Below are 27,436 nucleotides of genomic sequence, written 5' to 3'. Positions count from 1 at the left end.
CGGGAACTACCTCCAACTCCTTCGCTCTCTCATATTATTACGGGATCAAATCCACAACTACAAAACCAACAGCAGTTTTCATTACTCCCTTTATAAACACGGCACAGGTGTTTGCAGAGGGCATACATCCACCTTCCAAGTGCATTTCTGAAGGCGTCTGGCACGGACAATTCAGAGCAGATGTTCCAAGCGTACGTCAAACAATGGGGTAAGTATTACTTCATCCATTAAGCTTCCCATAAAAAGGTACAGAAGAGTGACTGGTCTCCAAAGTTTATTAAAAATCAAAGAATAGAAAACTTTACATAAAAATATGTCAATTTTAGCTTCCACATAGTTGTCCACACAAAAAATTTAAACATGATTTTTTTAAACCTGTAGCACATAACCACAGTGATAGCCAGGCCAATTTATTTGGTTCACCATGACTGAAGTGTTACATGATACCACTTTTCAAATGAGTTTTGCTTTAAAATGGACGCTAGTATAAGACACCAACTAAAGCCTTTGAAGGCTCTTTAATGTAGTTATGCTCAATATTGCTAGTGTGTGAAGACTAAGCAGTACAGGCTCATGTAACAGCCCTTAGATATTATTTATGAATCAGCTCACAATTTTTAAAACTTTTTTTTTTTAAATTGTGATGAGTCTGGAGCATTAAGACAAACTTTTTGCAAACAGATATGCACTACTCTACTTTGGAATGTTGCCCTCTCTCCCCCAAGGACCTGTTTGTGTTTGACAGATTCAGTAATAACATGAACTACTTCTGCTTCAAAGGCATACAGCATATTAAAAAGCTTCATGCTTGACACCTCATTTTAATACTCAGATACCAGTTTTAAAACCTTCTATATCTGTACACAGTATAGATGTCCTGTTAACAGGATTCTTCAGCTTTCTCTGCTAGTGGACTGATAACTGATCTGTAGTTTTCTGTAGAGCTTAAGAACTCCCATTAAAGAAAACGGGAAGTCAGAGGGCGTGAGATGTGACCTACTCCCAGGACAACTGTGGTGCTTTAAAAACTCAGGGTTAGGCAGGATGTACATTTTTCAAAAAGTTAAAGACAGTGTTTGTCATGGCAATACACACTTGCATAGTATACCTGTATGCATCTGTAAATTAAGTGCCAGCCACTCATACTGCGTACAACACTGGGCTGTGCTCTCCTGCAATACATTAAAAGATACTTCTCGTAATGCTTAGAGCAGCTGAAGTACTTTTTATATATTTGCTCTTAACAGAACTAATGCATACTGCTATACAGATTCCTTAATGGAATCAACATATTTCCTTTCTCCACATTCCTTAAGCCGGGTACCTCTGTTTAATAACATTGTTTGAACCCAAACATTAACAGGTTACGTTACTAAAATGCATCAAAGCGTGTAGTTCACAGCTTTTTAATTTCACATCAGGACTTGAACCAACCTTTTTCCCCTCCCTTTCAAAAGTTTTCCTTCTGATACTACAAATGCTGGATTTGTTGTCTAGTCAAAGGAATAAAATTAAAACTCATTGGTCAGAGCAAGACGACTGATAAAGGCCAGACAATGAGCTAAAAAACACAGGGTCAAAATGCTTTGGAGCTTAATACCTTCTTAAAACCGTAAGCCAAATCGCACTTTCATTGTGAATCAAGAAGCCTCAAATATTACCAAATGTCATGTTTGTAACACTGCTCAGACAACCTGCCAAAACTATGAACCCAACTTAGATAATGCAACCTGGGAAAGGATCTGTAAATTAAAAAACCTCTTCCCCTTAAATATAACTTATGTGACAATATGAAATTAAATTAAAAATTCCAAGTTATTGCACAAATTATACTTCCAATATTTACAGAGCAAAAAATTCTGAACTTTGAAACAGAAACAGGAGAGCAGCAAATTTACTTTTATGAATTCCCAACTTGATTTGCTGCAAAGAAAAAAATAAATTCCAAGGGGCTGAAGTTTCCTTCACTTCCAAAATAAAAGAAAACAGAACCCACAAAGGAACAGATGTAGCCACAGCAAAAAAGCCACAGCATTTGTAAATGTCCTTGCAGTTCTATTGCCAGAGCTGCTTCGGCACTGTATGAACCGTTGTGGGAAGGCAGAAAACAAACTTCCACATTTAATAAGGCTTCACAGATAAGCACAACTACTTCTTGAAGATGGATTGAACCACCACACAAAGAAACATGCAAAGAAGTCAGCTGCAGATATTTGGCAACACCAATAAACGATGTGCTGGACGCTGGTCTCCATCCCTCAAGTCGAGTGGCACTCACTCAGTTTGTCTGAACAGGGAAGGTCATTTTGGCATCTGCCATTATCTGCTCAGACTAATAGGCAAACTGTCTCTGTGTTTTTTCCTTCTCCATATATTACGATTGTACTGGTGGTGTCCTCGGTTACCAACTGGTTGCCTCATGCCTCCACTGCTGACGGGGCTGTAGCTGTTGCCTTGGTTATGAGTTCCTTTCATGGAAAACTTCATTCCACTGTGCTGCTAAAAAACACAAGATAAGCACTCAGTTTAGGCATACAAACAACTGAAACAAAGCACATGTTACCAGTGGTATTTCCTCAACAGACAAGTCATTCCCACAGAACACTGCTTGAAGCAACTGGTCTTCTCATGCTTGCCTAATTTTAGCTGTGCAAGTGCAATGGCACTAACAGCTTAAGAATTGTTTTCTGAAGTAAAATCCCTGCAAATGAAATGGTGTAGATTTCAGTGTCCTTAAAACCCTTGGATGTCAGTATGAAAAATGCTCACTATGCTTCACCCTTACAAAAACAGGGACCTTTGACATTAAATACCAATTGTGACAGTCATGTCTATTTTAGAGGATCTTAGCAAGAGCATGACCAAGGGACATACTCGGTAAGACTTTCAGAAACGTCGTGGAGAAATGTACGGCTGTGATCATGTAAGCTGTTACATAAAAAGCGCAAGTCTGCTCTGCCCATAGTCTCACTCAGCTACAGGTAAACTCACTATGGCTTGTAAGGCACTCAAATCCTACTGCTCTGAGCACAGGGCTACACGGCTCCTAGACCACACCACACATCCAGACCAAGGCAAAACAATTAAATGATCAGGAACACAGCATGACACTTTCTTTGGGGGAAATCTCCAGTACCTTGGAACAGAAACTGCCAAACAGGTCTAGTGGCAGCTGGAGTAAATCTACCACACCATAAGCTAGTACAGGCATCCCTACCACTTAATGGCATACAGTAAGTTGGTCTAATGTGTGTGTACTTAAAATAGCTACAAGAGTTTCAAAAGATGAAATTGAAACAGACTTCCCAAATAATGAATAACTTCAATACAAGCAACCTTTTCTGATGTCTGACAGCAATAACTGTAAGACAGACAACTGACTGCCTTTAACAAAAGCTAATACATCATTTTGTCTACCGTAAGTGGTTAAACAGAAACACCACGAAGCTGACATTTGAGGCAACTAGTTAGAATATGACACATCTGAAAGCTACTTTACTAACCTATATTTCCAAACAAGTTTGGAGTAGAAAGAAATATGAGAACATCAAGCCATCATTACAACTGTGTGCACAAAACCATAACAGCTATTGAAGGCATTATTCCATAAGCAACATTTTACTGTCAAATTATAATTAGAGGAGACACTAAGCATACAGAAAAACAAACTGGTGAAGGCAAGTATTGAGGAATAATTAAAGTTAACTGCAGGGTGATAAAAAAATCCTTAAGCTGTTTCGTAAAGTGTCTCCTTCAGCAACCTAATCAACCTTCAACATCCAACTTATAGACTCTCAAGACAGACGTGCTAAGCGCTATCCTCAGACTAGCAGTGGCTAAATAGTCAAGGACAAACAGAAAAAGGAAGTGCAAGCTGATAATCCCTCATTCTTAAGAGACACAACTGCCCAAATGTTAATGATGTATGTTGCTAAAGCATCTACCAGAAGCTATTTATGAAAGTCAACAACATGAAACAAAAAAGACTAAAATGTTTGTATTTTTGGCAAGTCGTCCTTCAAGCAAACACACCACCTTGTCACATTCTTGTGCAGCAGTTTTCTAGTTCAGTAAGTGTATACCTGACTCTCAATTATGTAAGCAATTAAGCATCTACATTAAATGAGGTCAAAATACTAAAAGTGATCCTTCAACAGTGAAAACACCAAAACCAGTTGTAACAGTCACCCTCAACTATATGCTGAAAAAAACAGAGGAAAACTTTAGTTTTGCTACTGTAGAACCAGAACAAAACTGTGACCAAGGAACATACAGTCTCAGCAAGCCTATCCTCTTCAGACACAAATGTGAAAGATCTGGCAACTTCCTCCTCAATTTGAGGATTCAGGAAAAAAAAAAAAGTATTGGGAGCAGGAAGGCAAGTCACCACAAGATGATACGAGCACCACAGCAAATATGACCGCTAAGCTTATTTGCATGTATCCTAAAATAAGTCACATCCCTGTTCAAAAGGTAATTAAACCTCCAAAGAACTACTAATAAGCTAGACAGAAACTGATCTCTAGCTTGTCATGAAGCATTTTGCATTGTTTTTTAGGCCATCAGGATAAAGACTGTCAAACTATCAGAGCAGAATCTGAATCCCTCTCTTATGACTCATCAGCTGAGAGCAGGTGCTTAAGGAAGTTGACTCAGGGACCTCTTAAGTCAGAGATGATGCCTTTATATTCACTAGTTCTCAACCAGATATTGTTCACTAGTTTGTTCAGATTTTTGAAGCTATAAGCTTTTAGCATCCTATGCTATGGCATTTCACAGCTTAAATGAGCATCATGTCTAATTTGAACGTATTATCTGATGATCTTTCAGTTCTTGATTATTCATTTACTTTCATTCTGCTTTCTGACTTTTCCACGTACCGGTGATGACTGCACAGACCTGGATCATATACCTCATTTTCTTCTCCAGGTTAAAGAATCATTCATTCTTCACACAGAAGCAATTCCATATGTTTGACCACTCTTACCATCCTTTCCTATTCTTCCATTTGTGTTATAATTTTCTTCTGGTGTAGGAGGCAAAAGTGTACTTGCTGTTCACGATGGGGGATGTATATGGATTTTTTACATGATGTTTTCATTTCTGCTCTTTATTCCTAACAATGTCTGAAATTTGGTTTGACCTTCAGTTCTCAGGAGGAAATCAAGAAAGCATTATCAAAGCAGTTTTCTGCAAAAACGTCAAGATCTCATCTTTGCAAGAAAACATCAGCCCAGGGCCTACCACTCTCTACAAAGTTTAAAGTATTTCTCTCCCTCCTGATGCATCGCCTTGAACAGTCCTTCTGCTTAACAGCATGAGCAAACTTTGCCACACTTCATCCATTGCCTTTCAGATGTTAGGCAGCAAGAGGCCCAGCACAGACTCCTGCAGGGCTTTCCTAGCGAACTTCATTTACTGCAAAAATCGGATCTGTTTCTCATCTTCTAACTAGTTACTTTTTTACAAGAGGACACACATCTTTCAGTTTCTTCAAGAATCTTCTGTAAAAGAAATTTACTTCACGTCTTTTGGAAATCCCAAGGGGCTCTATCAAACAGCTTTCTCTTGTCCACACACTTCTGGATATCCACATGCTCAGGACTCCCACAGTCACCGAGAACTGGCATGTCTGTAAGCAGATGATGGCTGGAGAGAGATCAGATAATCAAAAAAGAAAGCCCTTCATCTGTGATGACAAACAGATCTCTGGTTTAGTTGTTTTGACTTCTTTAGATCTATTTCTCTTGATAATCTCCTCTCCCATCACAGGGCTATTAATTCAACAGCTCAGTGATATAACTGGTTGGTTGGGGGTTTTTTTTTTAGTTTTGTTGTGGGTTTTTTTTTTTTTTTCCTTCTTTTTGGACAAGCCTGTTGAATTTGATTACTCTGCAAATAAAAGCTGCTAGATCTGGAGGGAAAAAAAACAAAAAATTGTATTTAAGACAAGCCAGGAGGTGGGGTGGAAATTCCATATGGCATACCAGGTTTCCAGATACTTTAACAGAAATTAAGGAAAAGGATGTTCCTAGCCTTTACCCCAAACAACAGGAATCTGGTGGAAACTGAAATACCAAGTAGTTGTTTGCTAAGGATACAAACTTGTTCTTAAATACTAGCAAATTTACTACACAGAAGTGCTGACAAAGACTGTCATAATTCAAAACAGAAAATTCATAGCCAAAAATAAATCACCTACACTTTCAAATAACACAAGTAACGTAACAGAGCTGAAGTCTAAACACAAACAGGATTTCTGAATTGTTTTGGTGTTTGCTTTTTTCTGCCTGTTAGCATCTCTAAAGTAAGGAGAAAAAAGTAGAGAGGTGTTAGTGATGAAAATTAAGTATCAGTGCTCTTAATTTTAAAAGAAAAGAGATTATACATACAGCACTCAAAAATAATTGGTAAGGACCTGCAAAGCTAAAGAAAAGTTTAGAAAAGGCATAAGAAAGTTTAGAAAGAACACATATTTACTATTTTGTTGTTAAGACTACAGGATTAATGGCCATGATTGAATCTAGTCTGCAGTTGATTGGAACTGTAATCAAACTCATACACTTCAAAATCAGTCCCTGTGAAATATCAGAGAGTAGCATTCAGAAGAACTTTAATGCACCATTAACATGCTAAGTATCCCCTTAAATAACTTAATGTACATCCTCAAAATATTTCACAAAGTTATTTTCAACTTCTCACTGTATTTCCAAATTCTCTATTTTTGGCTAGTAGCAAAAAAAAGAAAAAACCAAACAAAAAACAACCAACACAAAAACCCACCCAAACATGAAGAACCCTTTTAAAAAGGATTTATGGTGACTTTCCCACTTTCTGAGCATAACATCTGGAAATACACTAAAAAAAACCGCATCTTGCATGTAAGCAAAATTTAACTTCTTGTTCTGTATGAAATAAATTCACTGTTTTACAGAGCAACAATGGGCAATAACCTAATGAACATTTTATTCACTAATGCACGAGCAACAAGTCACGTATTAGGCAATGGTTCAACCTAGACTCGTGACTTTAAATTCTCTAACAGGATTCTACAAGATATTTGCACCAGCTACCTGGGTATACTCTTAACCTGGTAAGATTTATAAATGGTTTAGATTTCTAAGCTGAAGTATAGCAAAACCAAAATACATTCCTACTCCAGTTGTTTAGAACTGGCAATCTAGGGAAATAAGACCCAAAGCACTGAAAATATCAGAGACACTTCCCCTCCTTTCGGGCCCCTTGTTTGGATCTACCAGCTACTTTCAGCTACAACTGACAAGACCTTGAGTCCTGAACAGATTTTATAAAATGAGCCCAAACCCATTTCTGTTCCCATTAAAAGGAGAAAACAGCACTTATGTAAGCAGCTTTGAGAGCAGCAAAGAAAAAAAAAAAATCAACACTGAGACTAGAAAGAGCTCAGAAGAAGAAATGTTTTAGATGTTTAACGCTAGAGAACTGAAAGACTCAAAGCCACAAGGGAGCAGGTTATATCTGTTTTTCATATCTCCACTTTGGGCAGTAGGTCTGCCAGTAGCCTGTAACAAAGGGAAGCTTTTGGTTCTCTTCACCTTTAACAACAGGTTAGGCGACTATTAGTACATCCAGTTCAAAGATAAACTAGTATTTGAGAGATCAGAGGGCCTAGTCCCCAGAATGAGTGACTGACAGTAGAGACTACCATCATAAAGCTGAGCATATTCTGAACCACCTTATGGTAAAGAACGTAGAATCGGACACAAAAAATAAATACCCATTTTGATCTTGTCACCAGTCAAGTTGCAAAAATGAAGGCCGAGAATCAAAACAACACTACCAGAAGACAGAACCCATACTGCAACTTTGCTACTGTTGTGACACGGGCCATGAAGCGTTCATCTGCATACTTGTCACTAAGAAGAACAAGAGATAATAGCTTCTCTAGCACAAAGCTGACAATTTTAGACCTTTGTTCTGGTCTTGGCTGGGATGGAGTTAAATTTCTTCCCAGTAGCTACTATGGGGCTATGGTTTGAATTTGTGCTGGAAACAGGGTTGACAACACAGGGATGTTTTTGTCACTGGTGAAAGCGCTGACACATGGTCAAGGTCTTTTCTGCTCCTCACCCCACCAGCAAGGAGGCGGGGGCCACAAAAAGCTGGGAGGGGGCACAGCCAGGACAGCTGACCCCAACTGACCACAGGGATATCCCACACCATATGACATCATGCTCAGCACATAAAGCTGGAGGAAGGAAGGGGGGGACATTCAGAGTTACGGTATTTTGCCTTCCCAAGTAACTACTACGCATGATGGAGCCCTGCTTTCCTGGGGATGGCTGAGCACCTGCCTGCCCACGGGAAGTAGGGAACGAGTTCCTTGTTTTGCTATGCTTGCACACACAGCTTTTGCTTTCCCTATTAAATTGTCTTTACCTCAAGCCATGAGTTTTCTCACTTTTACTCTTCTGATTCTCTCCTCCGTTCCACCAGGGGGGAATAAGCAAGTGGCTGCATGGGGCTTAGTTGCAGGTTGGGGTTAAACCATTACAACCTTAAAGAGAAATCTTACATTACTGAGACTTCTCACCTTTTTATTTGGAACAAAAAAGTATTATTACAGTGAGAAAACCCAAAATATTTTTCCAAATGATGAGCTGATATCAATACAGTACATGTGAAAAAGTCAGTAGAGGGAATGCATATGTGAATATTCAAATCAGTCTCAGCTTGGGAACAACAATCTGATTACAGTGACATTGGAAGATAAAGGCGTACTAAGCAGACAAAAATCAGGTATTATTTCTACATTTCCGTAACTCTATCTTTGATTTATGGTGGATTTATTTATGTTCCTAGAAACTATTATTTAGACTTTGCGTCTTTCTGCAACTCAAAAAGCACTCAGGAAGAAACCACCAAGGTGGCCAGAGACTTTCACACAGTCATATCAACATCTAGGCTGGTTGTTCATATGGAGATCTCTGGAGATCATTTAATCCAACCTTCTGCTGTAACCAGAGTCAGAATAGGTTATCCAGGGCCTAGTCATGCTGAGTCAGTTTCCACACACAGAAGGATACCACCACATAAAGACTGTCCATATATATATGTATGACAAACTAAGATGAAAAATATCTTTAGTATTGTTTTCAGCTGAACAGCCTCTGAAACTTGGATGCAGTTTTTTTTCTTCTCTCCATTCTCTAGGAAAGGAAGTCATCATCTTTTCCTAATTTTGCATGTATTTAATCAAAAACCAAGATGGGAGTCTGACATTTAGAATTAAAACTGTTTCCAAAGTAGACAGCAGTATTCTCCTTTTGCCTAAGAAAATGCATGGACACTGAAAAAGTATTCAACCCTACCTAAATAAGAGAGCTCTAAATAAAAGAAAAATGCCATTTGGTTGACTGAAGAAACCTTCAGTACCTAAACATCTTAGTAATGCCATTGAAGAAACAAATCAGGTCACTTCTAGATTGAAGTTAACATACTAAAAACTCTGAAGCATCACTCTATACTTGAGGAATTTAGCATATTTGTACATCTGATTAGTTGGTGACACCTGCATTCTCAGAAATAGTTGGTAAAGTGGACTGGAGTTCAGCCTTGACATGAATTAAAATGTATCTTTACAAACGTATCTTTCACCTAAGTGAACAATATTTAACTGCTTGCGCTCATCTACAAGAAATATATTTTTGAGACTCAAGCCTCTGACCAATATTATTTTTGTTCCCAATGTTAATAACTTTTGAGGAATCATTGCAGAGATACTCTCAGCATCAGCATTACCAGTGAGACAAAGCAACACAATTAACAATTGTTCTGGATAAGAGCAAACTCTGAAGCAAAGTATTTTATCCAGAGAAGCGCCTGTAAAGCAATTTAAACAAGCAGTTTCTAAGTTTCAGGGTCTGGCCTTGTATGGCCAAACACAAAAGAATCCGAAAAACAAACTTTTACAAGTTCTAGGAGTTGTTTAGACCGTGATACTTTAGTGCTGACATTAAGGTTTCATTTCCTAGTTGTCTCCTCTGCTTCACAACCAAGGCAAGTGAATGCTGCTATGAAATTTTCAATGAACATGTATTCATGATCAGCCACCGCTCATCTAAAGGGTCTTCAATGGAGATTTTCCTAGACACACTGGAAGCCAGCACAGCAGAAGGATTGGTGCTTACTGGCTTTAGACACTTTTGAATCAAGAGACCACTCTTTGGGAAAAAAACCCCACAACTTAAAAAGTAAAGAGTTGTTCTGTCCTAAGCAACATGAAATTTCTTCTGTCTTCATTGGTGACTAAGTGACCGGTAATTCAAGGAAGAACAAACTGAACTTATTTCATCCTAAAACAACAAGGAAAGTATTCCTTTCTTCTCCATGGGAAGTAGACAAGCAATTTCCATCCCCTCCATTCACCTGGACAGGCATACCAATATCTGTTTTTCTGCTTATTCCACTGGGCAGCACTGGTTCATGCTCTCTGTTCTGCTCTCCCAAGTGAAATTCAAACTGCTCATCAGCAAAGTAGAAGAATGATTAACATTGAAAAATGGTGATGATGATCCCGAAAAGCACGCAGACCTGTATCAGGAGCTTAATTAGTCCCTGAACTACCTGGAAATTCTGCAATTAATTATGCAGTATATAAATAGTAATCACACCAATGCTGTTTCAAAAAAGAAAGTATTAGGAATCTCTAATGGCAGAGAATGTGCCTAGAAGGCTGCAAGTTATTCAAAATACAGTTACTGCTCTTGATATTGGCATCTCCTGCTTTTGAGAGTCGTACTAGACACCTAGGTACAGCTTCCAAGCTGAACAGAGGCACAGAAAGTTGCCAGGGAACAGGCTGAAGACACCATGCAGACAAATGAATCCCTTTCAAAGATTTTTTGAATACGAAAGAACACTTGCTGTTAAGAAAAAGGCTTGCACATGTTCGAGTCTATCAGGATAGGAGTCCTCTGAGCTAGTAAAATGTGCCCATTAGAAGTTATAAACTAGCACGGTCTCAAGTTACATCAACTGCAAAAGGAAAGCCATTAACCTATCCTAGCTCAGTCATGCTCCAGAAAGTTGCAAATTAAAAGACTTTTACAGTATTCCGGGCAGAATGATTTCGTTTCCCATTTCTGACTTGGTCATAATCCTTATCAAAAAATAACATTGCTACTTCACAATACATAAGCTTTTTGTAAATTCAATGCAGAAAAACCATCATCCTATTTCTGAACTGTAGACAGTAAGAAATTCCTCTGACTTAACATGAATCTCAAAGGCATATCTTTGTCAAGCAAAAGCCACAGAAAAATTCCCTACTTTAAACATCTAAGTATTGTATAAACTACTGAAAGAACAGCTAACAAGTACTGGAAAGTACAGCCAAGTAACAGAAAGCCAGAAGAAGTGCTACAAAGCAGTTGTTTTCCAAGATTCAAAATTCCAACAGAGATCCAAAATTCATGCAACACATTGCCTCTTCACAACTGAGGCAAAGAACTCTGGATGCCAACTTTTGTACCAACAGCTGCATGCCTCAAAACTAGATTCTTTTTGTGCGCAATTTTGATGAAGTTAAGCTCCAGCGTACCTCTTCAGAAAAGCAGGATGTTAAGGAAAAGAATAAACTAGACTAAGTTTGTGGTTTAGATGAAGTTTAACTTAAAATAGCGCTCCAGTTTTACTTCAAACAAACTTCAAAAGTTTCAGACTGTACACTAGCATGTGAATACTCAGTTGCAGACACTAAAATAGCACTATATTGTTCTATTAGCTTCTCACTAATAGAAAATATCGCCTGTGCAGATAAGCTGTTCTTGCTTAGGTAAGATTCAGCAGTAGGGGAGGACAGGTAAAGGGGAGAAGAGGGCGAGAAGAATCTGTGTAATCACAGTTTTGGTTTGGTAGATGACTGAGGATTGCAGAAGTAGCTGGGAAGAGCATGCGATAACTGCTTTCAAAGATGGTACCCCTTCTATGTTAACCTGCCTGCAAGGAAATAGTGGAACACCTGCGGTACATGAACAGAAAGTAGCCTGGTCTAAATGAAAAAGATGGTGAAAAACATTTCAGTGAAGTGCCTAAAAACAAGCACTTGTATAGTAACTATGAAGAATTTGGGCATCGAGCTATAACATGCCCTAACTCAATGCTGATATTTCCCAACATTGAAAATGCTGTCCAGATGTAATTTCATTATTCATCTAAGTTTCAACATTTAAAGCACCATATATACTTTTTTTATTCCGTATTAAGTGGCAGTTACCATCTCTAGACATATAAATCAAACTCACAGGCTGAATGAAAAGTATTCCCTTACATGCCAGGCTCAAAGTGTTTTGAACAGCAGCACGAAGTCCAGCTGGGGGTCAGCAGCTAGCAGTATATCCCAAAAGCTGATACAAGGGTCAATCCTAGTTAGCATCTTTGTTAATGACCTGGACAATGGGAGACAGTGACCCTCAGAAAGGTTGCAGATTATACAAAATTGGAAGAAGTGGCTGATACATAAGATGGTTGTGCTACCATAAAAAGAGGGACCTCATCAGGCTGGAGAAATAGGCTGACAGGAATCTCACGACATTTGCAAAAGGGAAATGCTAAACTCCGCCCTTGGGAAGGAATAATCCTACACACCAGTATACACTGGGCACCAACCAGCTGGAAAGCAGCTTGGCATAAAATGACCAGGGATTCCCGGTGGACAAGTTGAACAAGAGCCAGCAATGTGCCCTTGCATCAAGGAAGGCTAACAGCATCCTGGGCTACCTTAGGAAGATTAAGTCTAGCGGGTCAAGGGAGGTGATCATTCCCCCTCTACTCAGCACTGGTGAGGTCACACATGGAGTGCTGGGCCCAGGTCTGGGCTCCCCAGTAATACAGAGACATGGACATGCAGGAGCAAGTCCAATGAAGGTCCACGAAGATAAATAAAGGGACTGAAACATTATTCATACAGGAAAATGATGACAGAACTCAGACTGTTTAATCTCAAGAAGACAGCGCTCAGAAAGGATCTTATTGATGGGTCTGACTAATCAGAGGGTGTAAAGAAGATTGAGCCAGACTCTTCTCATTGGTGCCCTGTAAAAGGACAAGAAGCAAGGGGCAAAACCTGAAATACAGAAACACCTGGAACAAGTTGCCCAGAGCAGTTGAGGAGTCTCTATCCTTGCAGATACTCAAACCCTGACCAGACAAGGCCTTGAACAACCTGCTGTAACTGACCCTGTTTTTGGCAGAAAGGTTGGACTAGGTGACTTCCAGAGGCCTTCTCCAACCTTAACTATTCTGTGATTCTAAAAAATACTTCAACAATCTCAAAGCAGAAATTGAAGTAAATACACCTTGTCATGCCCAAAGCATCAAAGTAGTACTGGATCAAAAAAGACAAGGTCATGAAAAATGTCCTAGCACTAGATTCCCAAGAACCATGATAGAAGGACTGAGAGAAGAAGGAAAAAAATGTTAAGAACCTGATCAAAACTAGGTTTCAAAGAAACCAGCTCATTATTTTGTTATCATAGGCAACCTACAACCCACAACTTGCAATAAAGCTCATGTGAGGCAGCTGTTTTGACTAATAGTTTAATAATCAAGATTGAGGGACTATTTTCCTACAGACAGAGGCAATAAGGCTATAAGAAAAACTGAGGATTCTTCTTCCCCTTGTACTATAACGGATACATTAGCTAAAATACTTCAGGCTAGTTGTGTAACATACAGTTTCCCTGTATGTTCGCCTCCCAGAACACTTAAGCATACATTTAATATTTTGGTAAAAATTCTTGTACACATGCCCGTAATTGTCTGTTCTCTATCTTTAAAACATGTAACAAAGTTACAAGTGTAGTCAGGTCTCTTCTAATAATTCAAAATCAAGACAACTAAACAAGCCTAGACAGGTCAGTACTATTTCTTCAGATTCAAAGACTAGCTTAAAGATACACCACCTACATGAAGTTTCTATTTTAAGAACAGCCTAAAGATCTGCAAATATCCCACTGGTTAGGCACCAGGAGTCTCAGACACAACTTAAGGAGTCAGACACCTGACACTCTCCGTTCAACTTATTCCTAAATGTCAGTGTGCTGTGGAAGGGCTCTTGTATTCAGAGATGCATCTCAAACAGTGAACCCTTTCCCACCCGTTCTTCTCCCCACAATTCTGGCATGGCAGTTAAGTACTTTTATGATTACATGAAGTTTAGCACATGCTATATGAAGGTTATCTTCAGAGGTTTTTAGACTGACAGCACAGCACAAATGATCTACACCTCCAATTTGATCACTTTCTCATGAAAAAGTCGCTCCATTTAGTTGGCTCATACCTGATTACTGGCGGCCATTATCAAGGTTCTCGTAGGCGCAGATTGGGGTTTACCACTTGGCATAGGCAATGCGGGTGGTAAACTGGCCATAAGCTGAGTCGGTGCTTGCAGACTGAACTGGTAAACATTAGGAGCTGTGCAAGGTGGTGTATCAGAATCCTTTTGGCAGAGAAAAAGGGGAAAAGAAAAGCAACTTTACAGAAAGTACAGTATATACAGGCTATGCATGTGAAAATGCACCCAAATATCAATTCATGTGAATACTGTAAAATTTAATGATTTTTTTTTTCAATGGTAAAAAATGAAATACAAGCCAGCAGTATGTTTATTTTACACATCTAGCAAAAGTTTAATTGAACCTGCATCAAGGAGACAATGTCAACAGGTCTATGGCAATCACAGGTCAGTTCCAGTCAGCACAACCTAAAGCCAAACTTGTATCTCTACCAAATTTGAATTAAAAGATGGGAACTAAGGTTGGGAAAAAAGGGAACAAGAACAGCGACACTGTTAGTGATACATGGGCTAGAATTTTGGGTGTCATGACAGATTCAGTCCTCTGAACAGTGTTCTGAATTGTACTTATCTGTACAGCAAAGTTACTCACTGTAATTGTTATAGTCTTCTCCCATTCTACCCAGCAACAGCAAAGTTAGGGCTCCACCTACCAAGAAACAAGGAGATGATCTGCCAGTCAAGACTAGTATATGAGCACCAGTCACCCACTTCACTGCTAGTTAGTTCTGTTTCCCTTGCTTTCCATCAGAAATCTGAGTGATAATTCTTCAGAGGAAGCAAGATAGATGTAGGATTACAGAAAAAAAATACTCTGATGGAACTAACCAACAGGAATTACAGATGCATAAGCAGAGTCATACGGGTGATGTTAAAACACTGTGTGCCTGAAGCACTTAACAGACAACAAGCAAGGAGACAAGCACAGATGCAGGGGTTTACAGGAATCACTGAAGTCTGAAAACACCCAGACTGCCTCAATTCTTAAATGACCAATTATTGTCTAAGTTGAGAAAGTTGAAAAGTAAGCTGCAGCCTTTTCAAACAACTCTGAACACAGATCTTGTAAAACTTATTTTTCAGCCATAACAGAATGGCAACAGATAAGTAGTTTTCCCTACCTGCTTTTTACCCTCGCCCTTAACTCCTAAGTATTCTCAATTTGAAAATAATGGAAAAACTTATTCTTTATCCGAAACCCCTACTGTTCTTTCCATTCCCAGCCATCTGGCTCAAAGTAGAGCAAGAGATGGGGCTCAGACAATTAGTAGTTTAGGAGTTACCATATTAAAAGAACTTATTGGCTCAGTTCATCAAGGATCTTTACTGCTCAAGTAATTAATGAAATATTCTATTGCTCTTTCGCTAAAGATTAATTGCCTGGAAGCAAAGACTCTTCATTTAAGCCTAGCAAACTTTAAATAGACCTCCAGCACTATATAGCCTTGGTTTCCAAACTAGATTCTTTGGTTGGAGAATAGGCTGTCTAGAAAAATATTTTCAAGAACAGAAACAAGAAAATATTTTAAAGCTTTCCCTGGGGAAAGGAGAAGGTCATTTAAGAGACTAACAGTTGCGAATACTGAGCAGCCTAAGCAATGAACTACTAGAGAGCAAAACTTGCATCCCAGCTGAAGTGAATACCCACAATAGAAACAGTCCTCAATAAAACTGTCAGCTACTAGAACAATCACTCCTTTATTGGTCCATATAAAGTTGCGCTTACTGAAAAATAAGTTCTAGAAAGGAGCTGCTCTCCTACCAGGTCAACTAGTGGTAAAAGTTACAGTATACCTTTGTGAAGCAGTTTCACATATTTGCATCATGAATTCGCTAAAGACAGATCATACTGGTAACAAGAACCTGTGCAGAAACTTAAGTCTTATTCATGAAACCAGATGTATACCATTTAATAAATATGTTCACAGTGGGCAACTACATGCTGTAGCACTGATCAAAAAATTAAGCTTAGTTGTACGCACATGCAAAGCTGGCTGCCTGGATGAAATGGCATTTTTCTCCTTTGCCCAATCCTACAATATTAGCCACGAGAACAGGCCAAGGTCTCTACAAAGATGAAGCTGATACATTCTTAACTAAGTAGGTGGTAGAGTCAGGTACAGGGGTAATAATTTGGATCTCCAAGCTGAAGTTCCTTTAGCCACTATTGGTCATGGAATTATTAAAAAGCTTACAAAAAGAGGGAAAAATAAAGAGGGGATAGTCATGTTTGAACAGACAGCTTCTGAGCACGCTCACAAGTAATCGTGAGCAGGCAGTCGGGAGGGAAAGGGGATCTTACTGTCTATCCAAACCCAATGTGTTATCTTCTGCAATGCAACCTTCACAAACCTGACCAAAGAATAGTTTTAGTCCCTCCAAAGACTCTCCTCTTTCTCTTCTGCTTAGATACAAATTAGACTCCCCGAAGACTCACATACCTAAGCCAGATGGGACGCTTCCCATTTTTAAGATTTCTGAGGGGTTTTCTGCAACAAAAAGTTAACTCCAGTATGGAAGCAGAAGATGGAAGAGGAAAGGGAGTCATATAGTTTAATTGAGACTAGATAAATGTCAGTACAAGGAACCTTGTGTTGCTTTATTTTAATTTTGTAATAGGCATGTTCTTCTGCCTCCATGTTATTTACTGATACATGCCTCATACAAGTAGGTTGTATCCCTCTTCTAAGGCGATCCTGGATTGCTAGCAAGATTATACTATAGAGTTGATACACTGACTTCTCATCAGCATCAAAATCCTTTTGTGAAGGACAGCATTACTTTTCATCCTCAAACTGAAAGCTTAACCTCAGTGATCAGAAAATTGAACCTAACGTGAACAAAACTGATTTTCCACAAGCACTGCCTACAGGGAGGGATTAAATCTTACTTGGTCTTCTGGACAGGATTCTTAAGTGTAATGTGCAAACTTGAATCATTACAGAAGCTCAGAAGACCTACAAGTAAATGCATACAAGTAACACCCTGACACTTTAGGTCCATGTCTGGAATACAAAAGCTCTGAACTTAAGTAAGGTAAAGGCTACAGAGGTCACATTGTAAAAAGATGAATGTAAAATAAGGAGGTAAGATCCCTCAACTGATTATAGTAAATCTAGGCATAAAGCTATAATGACTGCACTAAGAGCCAAGATAAGTTCCTGATCTCCTGAATACTACTACTACTATGAATGCCAATCATACAGAGTCTCTCATCCTGCAAGGAAAGTATCTTCTAAAGAGATGCTTTTGGAAACAGAGACTGCCAGATACAGGTTTATCCTACTGGGAAGTTTCCATTTTAAAACATACTCTTTAAACCAGTTTCAACTTCCTAAGAACTTAGTACCTGGAAGGAAGATTTCTACTACTCATAGCCTTGATTACTTAGGACTCTTGAATTTACCTTAACATTGGAAAGAAGATAAAGTATGGAAGAGACCTAGAATCTCATCTAATTGCAAATTTTGCTTGAGAAATGGGATCCCCTAGCCTTCTGTCTAGACAAACAGTGAAACACTGCAGTCATATGAAAGATGAAGAGCTGAAATAATCTTACAATCCAAGCTTCTCTTCCTGACATCGGAGGAGAACAAAAAATCCTCTATTGTTCTGCAAAATGCATCTCCTATTAGAAGAAGTCCCAGGACCTCATCAGCAAGAGAATATTTAGTCACCAGAAGCTTCTTACTAACAAGGTCTGACCTTAAGAGCTTATTTGAATGCCATTAATAACTCAAGGCTTGAGATACAAGGTAAAGTGTGCTGGTACATTCATTCATCAAGACAATGGTTCAGCTTCCATTAATTTCAAGGGTACTCAATTGTACTCCTAAGTTTCCTTTCCGTGATTCTAAATGCATTAAAAAAGTGGTGCCTTCTGCTTTGTTTCATGATGCAGTCAGTTGAGAAGTTTCAATTGACTGACAATAGCTACCAATTTGGAGCTTTCAATTTCCAAGACAGTATTTTTTTTTAAAAGCTGGAATGGCCTAAGAAGATTAATTCACAATCTCAGTCTGTTAAGTTTTGGCCCAGTGGCAAGGCAGTCTAACTATCCTAGAAGTCAGTATTCAGAAATCAAAATTTAAACAACAGAATGCAAATCTCTTGCTAATGTGACAGATTTGGGTTCTTACACCCCACCTCCCACAAATGAACTACAGAGGTCTTGGCAAAAAGGTTCTTATTGTTCTGAATCTCCAAACTTCTCCCACTAATTAAACATTTTTTTTTCCTCTTTCCAACAACATTCAGGAGCTGGAAGCTGTGAGACAACGATGACCACTTCAGTAAAAAATGTATTCCATCTTTGAAAGCAAAGAACTGAAAGTAGTGAGAAGATTGGTGTTTATAGTTAACCCTTTACACTATACAGATCTTTCCATGTGTTCCTCGCCTTTCTTACAATTAAAGTGATTAAACAGATAGCTGCTGCCAGTCATACTCCTTTTGCCTCTTTTCCCATTCTGGCCTTCTACATTATACCTGCATTAGCATTTAACATTATTATGAGCCAATTCACAGAGGTGAACCACACAAACAGTAATCTCCTTTTTACTAGCTTCACCTTCTGAATCAGCTCACCACAGGATTAGGTGAACACCAGTGCAGAAAAGCAGGAGCAGCTAGTGAACAGAAGCATCCCTAGCAAGAATATCTAACTACTGGATTGGCTTAGTAAATGTGTAAAAAAAATGACACTCCTTGGACCATAAAGCAACACCAGAAAACTTCCAAGACATTTCATAGCTTGGGGCCACATGCAGGAGCAGAACTTCAACGCATACTCTTGCTTGAATGGTTTTAGCCTCAGTGTACTTAACTCTGCTTGATAAAGCAACGTGCTTCCAAGGGGGGTATAATCCATGAAATCACCATCTAATTCCTTCCACATCAGCTTGTGCCATTTCCCTTTTTGGTAGGTGGAGCCGTAACTTTAACTATGGTGTAAATAAATTAGAATTGAGATTAACAAAACTTCTACTGCTATGGGAAGCCACAGGGTAGAGAATTTGCATCAATACAGTTGCACCATTTCCATTTGCCAGCCTGTAAACAATACAAAACAGTCTTGAGTAAGATGTAATCAGTTGGTTTTTCTGCTTTTAGGTCAATTGCATTACAAAAGGAAAATATCTTGGTCATTGTGCTTAGAAGAGGGGAAAAGAGAAAGAAGATATATAGGATACACAAGCAAACTGAAAAATATGCATCCTCCGAAAGCATTAGTATTTGTTTTACGGAAAAGACAACTAAAAGTGTCATCTAATTAGAATCTACCAAGATTAAATGCAAGCACAGTCCCCCTTTAACCTCACCTCATTATATCCTGCTGGGCCTGAGTGTGGGCTTATTCCATGTTTTATGAATAGACGCTGTATTTCAGATAAGTCATCTTAAATAAAAAAAGGTCCCAGTAGCGTGTCATTTCAAATTTCCTTTGCTACCCCTAATACTTTCCTTTCACAGGCTTTCAATTGGTCTGTATTGTTAAGAGTACAGTTATATTTTAAGTTAGCGTTTTTCAAGTTAAGTACTAAATTATAGGACTCATTATGCAAGCTGAACACACATACTGTTATATAAATATTGAAGATAGGTTTTCTTCCATCCTAAAATGGCTTAGGTATCTTTTTTTTTTTCAAGGGAGGGAATGTTAAAGTATGGCAAGAATAAGACTAGTCTTTGGCATCAGAAAGTAGTCCGAGTTTGACTTTTACAACATTGTGTGCTTCTCTCCTTACTTCACTGACATCACAGCAGTAAAATCCAATTTTACTTGCTGATTTACACGCTCCTTGTGTACCCTTTGCTGCTTAGAGTAACGTGTTTTTACTTGTTTTTAAATAAAATTATAATTTTGTATTCAAAATTGTGCCTCCAGCAGCTTTGCAGAAATTTACTCTTATTTCAGGTGGATATAGATAAAAGACTGCTCAAGCAACTGAGACAGAAGAACTGAAAGACAGCATGAGACACTACAAAACAGCACATAGTGAGAGATATGGGTTAAACAAAACAAATGTGGGACTATATGGTGAAAGAGAAAAATAGGCAAAATCAGCACTGGAAAAATTCGTTCCCCTCTGGTCTACAGACACTGTCAGTAAACTGCACAGCAAGAATAGGAGAAAAGAGTTTTAAGGGATTTGGGACTTAAACTCGTAAATGCCCCAAATCAAATGTCAGTCAAATGCTTTTCCCTGGTAACATCGGGTTGTCTGTGTCTGTATGCTCAGGGCTGCCCACTGCTTTATTTGGAGACAAGCTGGCTGCACTTACTTCTTTCTTTAAAGACAAAAGATTAAGAGGCCTACTTTTTAGAGCACTTGCCTCTACTTGTTCAGGAAGGGGAAATTACTAAGATAGAATCTGCATTATTCTACAAAAAGATGATCAGCTATCCAGACACATATTTGAACTGTTATTTTGCTTAGGACATGAGAATATTCATGCATGTACAAAGCAGGGAGAAAATCTGTGCAGCTCTTTGCTCTCAGACTGAAAGGGAGCCACCCCCTCCTGCCCCCTCTCCCTGCACAGGCAATTTCAACTGGAACCCTACAAATTAATCATAGTAATTGAGAAAGATTTAGCAAGACTACAAGAGCTGTTACAGCAACTACTCTGAAGTGTCTGTCCCTCTACTGCAGATAAGTACGTGCCTTACACCTGCAAATTTAATCGCTTTTAAAAAAGCAACATTTATTAGGACAAGATGTGTCATATACTCTATCACCTCTATCTGTGAATGGGGAATTACAACAGTTCCTGCTAATAAGCTGAAATTCAGTCTTTGACTAATAGGAAGGGGAGATGGTGATAACGTCATTAAGCATGAGTTCAAGCACTAAGCCACAGTTACTTCAGAGCAAGTAACAGTTCCAAAGTCAGTATGGATCTTGTGTGCATTCAGCAGAATGATAGGAATAATGAGTATTAGTCTTATCAGTCATATTTATATACTACTCTCACAATATAAGCATCTGATCAAAGCACTGAATACTTAATATTTGAAGACAGTGAAAAAGACACGTTCCAAGAAACACTTAAGGTACTGCTCAGCGTATCCCCTAGCTGATGGGGCAGACCAGGGGCAGATCAAGTATTGACATTCTGATGAAAGGCTGTTATAAAGCCTGAACAGCAATGGCTACAGCTAAAATTTCAAGAACAGTCTGAAAGAACACATTGTAAATGCTAAAAAGTTAAGAGGCAAGGATTGTGTTCTCCCCCAACTAGACTACACAGGTACCTTGTTCACTGAAGCTTCAACTACTTTGACATGACTGCATGGTCTTGAGAAGTCAGAACTCTTCACAAAATAATCTTGTCACAGAAGCACAAACAACATTATCACCAGAAACACTGAGATAAGGTGTATGAAATTTCTGAGATCCAAAATTCTAACAGACAACTTTGAGATTCTGTGCTGGACTGGATATGAGATTATATATCCATTAGGTAACAGAAAAGAGCTTTAAAACTTTCCTATGAGCCACTACATCTGTTACTGATATGCAGGTACCACTGTCACATAAAATACTATGCTTTATTTGGCGTAACAGGATCAAAACTGCAGAGCATACTTAGCACCAGAAATTATACCAGACCAAAATGAGACTGCAAAAGCATATCTAGGATTATTTTTTACTCAGCAGAAACTGTTGATCAGGCAGCAGATATTCTCCGGCACTACTCTAGGACTTCCTGAGCTAATAAAAAGCTAGTTTTCCACAATGCTTAAGCAACAAGAAATCCAGGTCACCAGTTACAGAGTGCAGGTCCAGAACAAAAAAGCACACAGGAGGAAAAATAAAAAGGCATTTTCAAGACGACTTTGGTCACTGCTTAGATTCTCAGACTGACATCTATAACTAGCCAGAACAAGCAGAGAGCAGGAAGCGAACATAGCTCATATCATCTGGTTTCAGATTCTCATAACAAGTACTTAACTCAGTATGATGGTTAAAGTGAGATTTCCTAATGCCAGAGGCTTATTTTCTATTGTGGAACAGTTTGACTATTGCTCCCATAGAGTAAAAACTCACACAATTTGCACTGTCCTTGATGGCAAAGATATTTATAAAGCATCTTCCATTATTCACTTCAACATTTGTTGGATCATGTGGGAATGGGTAGTATTTTGCAACTTACCTGTTTGCATGAGTAAGCGAAGAACACATACTGCCTCTTTGTCAGGGCAGCATATGGTATTTTAAATACCTGTACAGAAGAATACTTAGTTGAGAAAAGACTTACTACATAGCTCAATTTGATAATTAACAGAATCCAGAAAAACGTATGTGTAGTCGAATATGTTCTGATGATCAGATTCCTTGTGTCCATAGGTTTATTTCCATGTGTTCCTCAGTTTGCCCCTGATCACTACTATTTATATTCTTCACAGAGCTGAGGTAACAGGGCAGGAACTTTAGTACTATAGTATTTTGCAAGGAAGTACATTAGAAGAGCCAGTGAGAGAGTCAGAGCTCTATTGACATGTACAGTACGACAAACCCATAAACTGAACAACTCTCTCACTAACAGTGGTATTGGAAGACAGATTTCTTTTCTACCCAGTCTTTGATCCAAAATGTACTGATCCTTCCGAAGGCTTTCTTCTGTGACTAAGATGTTGCAGTTTGCTAGGACACTTACAAAAGACAGCACAACTAGAATTTCATCAACCAGACAGTGCTAGCATAAGGCGTTTTGTAAATAGCTTTGCTGCCTTGGAAAATCCATAAAAGGGTATTTTTTGTACAAATTATGATTTAGTCTCATTAGGTCCAGTTCTTAGTTTTGGGCTATGCAGAGAGCGGCCCAGAAACGTGTTCCCCTGCAAGCTAGTCCTAGATCTGCAGAGACGAAAGCAATCATCCTGAATTTGAGGCAGTGTACTGAGGAAAAGCATATACATCTAAAATATACGAGGAAAGAGAAGGCTATCCTTGAAGGAGGCAGTTCTCTTGTTCCTCAGTGGCACACAAGCTCTCATCTTCAAAAGGTTACCATCAGTGTGGTCCCCAAAGGAAGGAAAGCAGTAGCGGGAATGGAAAGAACTCAAGGTAGTAACTTCAAGCTCTTATATCCCTACACTTCTGTTCTTCTGAGTATGTACAAAAGTTGAGGCTGACTTCTAAATGTTAGCTCTGGTTCATGCCAATCCAGTCTCCAGGAAAACCTGCTCCTTTTTATTGTTCTGTTCTGGCACCTGCTCTCCTGCTGCTACAACAAATCTATAATCATCGCTACCTCTGAAGTATCTGTAAGTCCAAGACACCAGGAGCCTTGTCTATTCAGCTGCTGAGCCATATTTATGGAAGATAAGGCAAAATCTGTAATGCTGCCAGAACTTCAAGGAAGCCAATCTTGAAAAACCATATAGCATGCTGTATTACAACAGAGTTAACTACAGTTACAACCAACTATTAAACTACAGGGCTTAATAAAAATTCTGGAATCCCTATGAGCAATACTGCACTGCTTTGATAATGCTTGCATACTTAATATATACTGTGAATATTGCTTCCAGGACATATTGACGAATATATGCAAGGCCTCCAGACTTACGGCCGGTGTACAGTGATGTGATGACTTCAGAGTATAGCTACCTCTGTGCTATAGTGGACAGCTGGAATATTTGACCTTCAGTAGAAGCTGAAGTTCAGAGAGGGGCAATATGCCCAAGGAAAGTCACAAGCTGCCAAGCCTATTTCGTCTTCCTCAAGATACCTAAGTTGACTTGTGTTACATTGCTAAGCACATCTCAAAGGTCAAGGTGCAGCTGATCACTATTACCAGTGAAATTTCAGCAGTAAATTGAAAAGCAAATACACTACCAAGTCACCCTAATTTAACAGCTAGGATCTTGTTGATACACAGCAAAAGATACTCTGCAGTCATGCAAAATACATCTCCAGAAACAGCATCTTGATGCAGACCTTGTGCTTAAGGTTAACAGTCACATCGCAGGGATGAATATTTTGCTATTAAAATAAAACCTTAATTATTTGGAAGAGATTGGCAAACTGTAAATCTAGGATCTCCATGTATTTGGTCTTAAGTATCAGAGAAGTTCAGAAGATTTAACGTTAAATGAATACAGAATCATTCCTGAAGAACAATCCTTCCACAAGACCAGAACTAACGCTACATATAACTCTACAGAGATGAAATGCACTGTATTCATACTCCCTTGTTCTGAAGCTGGTACCAAAGTTCACTGCATCATACCTATTTGCAGCTCACCTCACCAGAATTTTTGGCACAAATACCAGCTGTCACACATTCTAGGTGTTCCTTTGCTGGAACCTGGGCATAGTATTATGCCAGATGATGCCACGGATACCCTCTTCAACTCCGGCAGAATAGGCTTCTCTTCCTGAACCAGGTGCAGCTCAGGACTGCTCAACCAGAACTTGCTCATCCTCACATATCCAAGCATGAGTAGGATGAACTCATCGGTTACTTGTCAGAAACCTGCCATTCCATTCCAAAGTAAGATAATAAGCTGGCAGTCTACTAGAGACATAATACCAGTAAATGACCAGGGCTTAAACTAGGGTCTGTCACAAGCACATGGGTATAAGGCTTTTTATTTTGTTAAGAAAGGTAGCATTTCCATTTACTTTGTGGATGCCCAAACTGATTGCAGGTCTTTCTTGTTGAGAGTTTCTTTCTCACTTTTCATTAATTTCTCTGGTATCAGGCAATCAAGTTTCATCTTCAATGTCAGACAAAAGGGGATTAAGGGGAGGTCATAACCACTCACCACCCATTACGTTGAGAGTGTACAATATTAAGCAAATATTACTGTAATAAATTTTACGAGAAAATGCAGATATCTTCCTCACTGACATACTCAAACCAGGAGCATGGCTAGCAGTATCACTGGCAAGCATTATGCTGTTCTTCTTCCTTTAGCCAGATGGTGCAACTAAAGCATTTACCATATTTACTGGCAGCGGAGTGAAAAGACAATTCAACACAGAAAATTCAGTAGTGTAAAGGAATTACAGGAAGTAACCAGAGCATATGAAGAATGCATTTGTCCCTCAAAAGTTACTAAATTTTTACTGAATACAATTCCCAACTTTTAATTCCATAGTTGACTAGTTTTGAAAGAAGTGAAGAAACAGGTAGTTGGACCTCTCTTGGCATCATCCGGTTATTCACTATTGTACTTAACTGGATTATACATCTTGTTACAGTCAATACTTCTACCTAGCACAGAATGCTTCAGTAGATTTATAACGAGCACCTCATGCCATGCAATGCAATTTTGTGCTTTATAATCCACACTGCTCAACTCCGTGTTGATTTAACTCCATACCGAAACAAAAACACCTTATAGAATCTTAAGGGCCTGAGAACATACCTAAAGAGAATACAGCCTCCTCTTCCAGGAAGTTACAATAAAGCCCAGCAATTACTTTCATATTGCACTTTCAAACAAGGAAGCTGACAGCAAGACTTTACATATGAGGTCCCCATTACCATTAAAACATGAACTGACTGCTTGGCTGAAAATAGTAAGGAATATTATTCACCTTCACAGCACAATATGATGTTAGTGTTCAATTTGGGGTGTGGGGAAAAAGGACCAGAATTTGACAATGAGACATTTTGCTTGGTGGGAAGATTTATGAAGACATATTTCTACTCTTCTACTTAATTAGCTAGTGTTAACTTGTGGTTTTATATTTTATTACATCTAACTACTACCACAAAGAGTGCTGAAGATTTCGGATGGAATTAAGACCCATCTAATTTCATGAAAAAATATTTTATTTCAGTAATTTTTCTGAGCAGGCGAAGCTATTAATTTGCTGTAGCAGCTTAGGGATAGTATCACATTAACTGCTGTTGTATCAGTTGAGGCTTTGAAGAGTATTATAAACATTGTTGCTTATTAGTTTAACCCATTAAAAGAAAAAGCTTACAATGTCACTGCCGGAGAGTGATGATACAGATGAGGCGGATGAGCCAGAGGATAACTGTTGTGTACTAGCCAATGACAAAGCCAACCGTTGGTTGTAAGATGGTTCAGAGTCTTTGTTCTGTTGCTGTTCTCCATTGCACGGAGCTATCTGGTCTCTTATTTTCAACCTGTTATCTGTTAAGAGAAAACATATATATCATTTAAGAGCACAGAATACAAACGCATGGGCCTTGAAGTCTAAGAGATAGAGTTTAACAAGCGAATTGAAAAACAGCCTCAGAGAAAACTAGTCTTGGGTTAGAAAGTTACAAATCCCTTCTATTTTTTCCTACATAGCTGAAAGTGATTAATTTCAAGGCACAAGTATTTTGAATTACATCAGATTTGAGAAAAAATATTTAAGTTAGTTTCAAAGATGCCTGCTATACCTACCAAGTTCAGGTGATAAATTAATTTTGCTCCCCCACTTCTTTTTAATCCAGGCCCTGTAGTCAATCACTTCTTGGGTCACTTTGATGATTCTACCTAATGTGCTAAAAAGATTTTTCAATTAAGTATTAAACAAAGACTACTGGTTAGACATTTGCAAGCATTTCAACAAGCAATCAAATCATGCTGAAAGTCAGTTTAAGACACCCCTAACCAAAGAATCCTTTTGAACTTTCATTTCCTCAGCACACTATTTAATCCACTATAGTATCACAATTTTTATAGTAGTATACTACTTATCTTCTACCATACTATCTTACACTACTTATCTTCTACCAGTGCAAGCACTGACACATACATAAAAGATTCTTACTGTGTACTTCTAAATGGAGTGCATCTTAATTATCAAGAATGTACATACAGATATCAGCGTACTTGATAAAAACAATTTGCAGCTTCTTGCATTTCTCCATACAGAAAACATTTTTTCCACAGAATCTGGATTACAAGTTATGGGATGCACTGAAGACATGAATACCCCAGCCCCACAGCTGACCTTCATGCTGAAGAGAGAGACCTTCACTAGTCCTTGCTTGCAGATTTACAATACAACTTAAAAGGTGTAAGATCCCCACAATTATAAAGGAAGTACCATGGATCGTGAGGTAGTGGAAACAAGAAAGAGACTGGCTCCAAAACCAGAGTAAGTTAGAATTTAAGAA

General features: G+C 38.7%; 1 protein-coding gene across 8 annotated transcripts in view; it reads right to left on the bottom strand.

The window, feature by feature from the left end:
- Positions 1-332: 332 nt before the first annotated feature.
- TENT4A (terminal nucleotidyltransferase 4A) overlaps positions 333-27,436 on the bottom strand; it is a 62,183-nt gene continuing 35,079 nt past the window's right edge. For 3 of the 8 annotated variants that reach the window (XM_035894125.1, XM_035894123.1, XM_035894124.1), the window contains exons 9-13: positions 26,718-26,818; positions 26,287-26,459; positions 22,496-22,564; positions 14,321-14,479; positions 333-2,499 (exon numbers count right to left, since the gene is read on the bottom strand). In XM_035894125.1, coding sequence (XP_035750018.1) covers positions 2,320-2,499; positions 14,321-14,479; positions 22,496-22,564; positions 26,287-26,459; positions 26,718-26,818 — 682 coding nt within the window. In that variant the 3' untranslated portion in view covers positions 333-2,319. Of the gene's footprint in view, positions 2,500-14,320; positions 14,480-14,992; positions 19,388-22,495; positions 22,565-26,286; positions 26,460-26,717; positions 26,819-27,436 lie in introns of those variants that run through there. The other 5 variants (XM_035894126.1, XM_009638750.2, XM_035894128.1 and 2 more) reach the window with 5 other exon arrangements.

Source organism: Egretta garzetta, unplaced genomic scaffold (assembly GCF_000687185.1).
Source record: "Egretta garzetta isolate BGI_Z169 unplaced genomic scaffold, ASM68718v1 scaffold264, whole genome shotgun sequence".
NCBI classification, from domain to species: Eukaryota; Metazoa; Chordata; class Aves; order Pelecaniformes; family Ardeidae; genus Egretta; species Egretta garzetta.
This window is presented reverse-complemented; position numbering and strand designations above follow the sequence as displayed.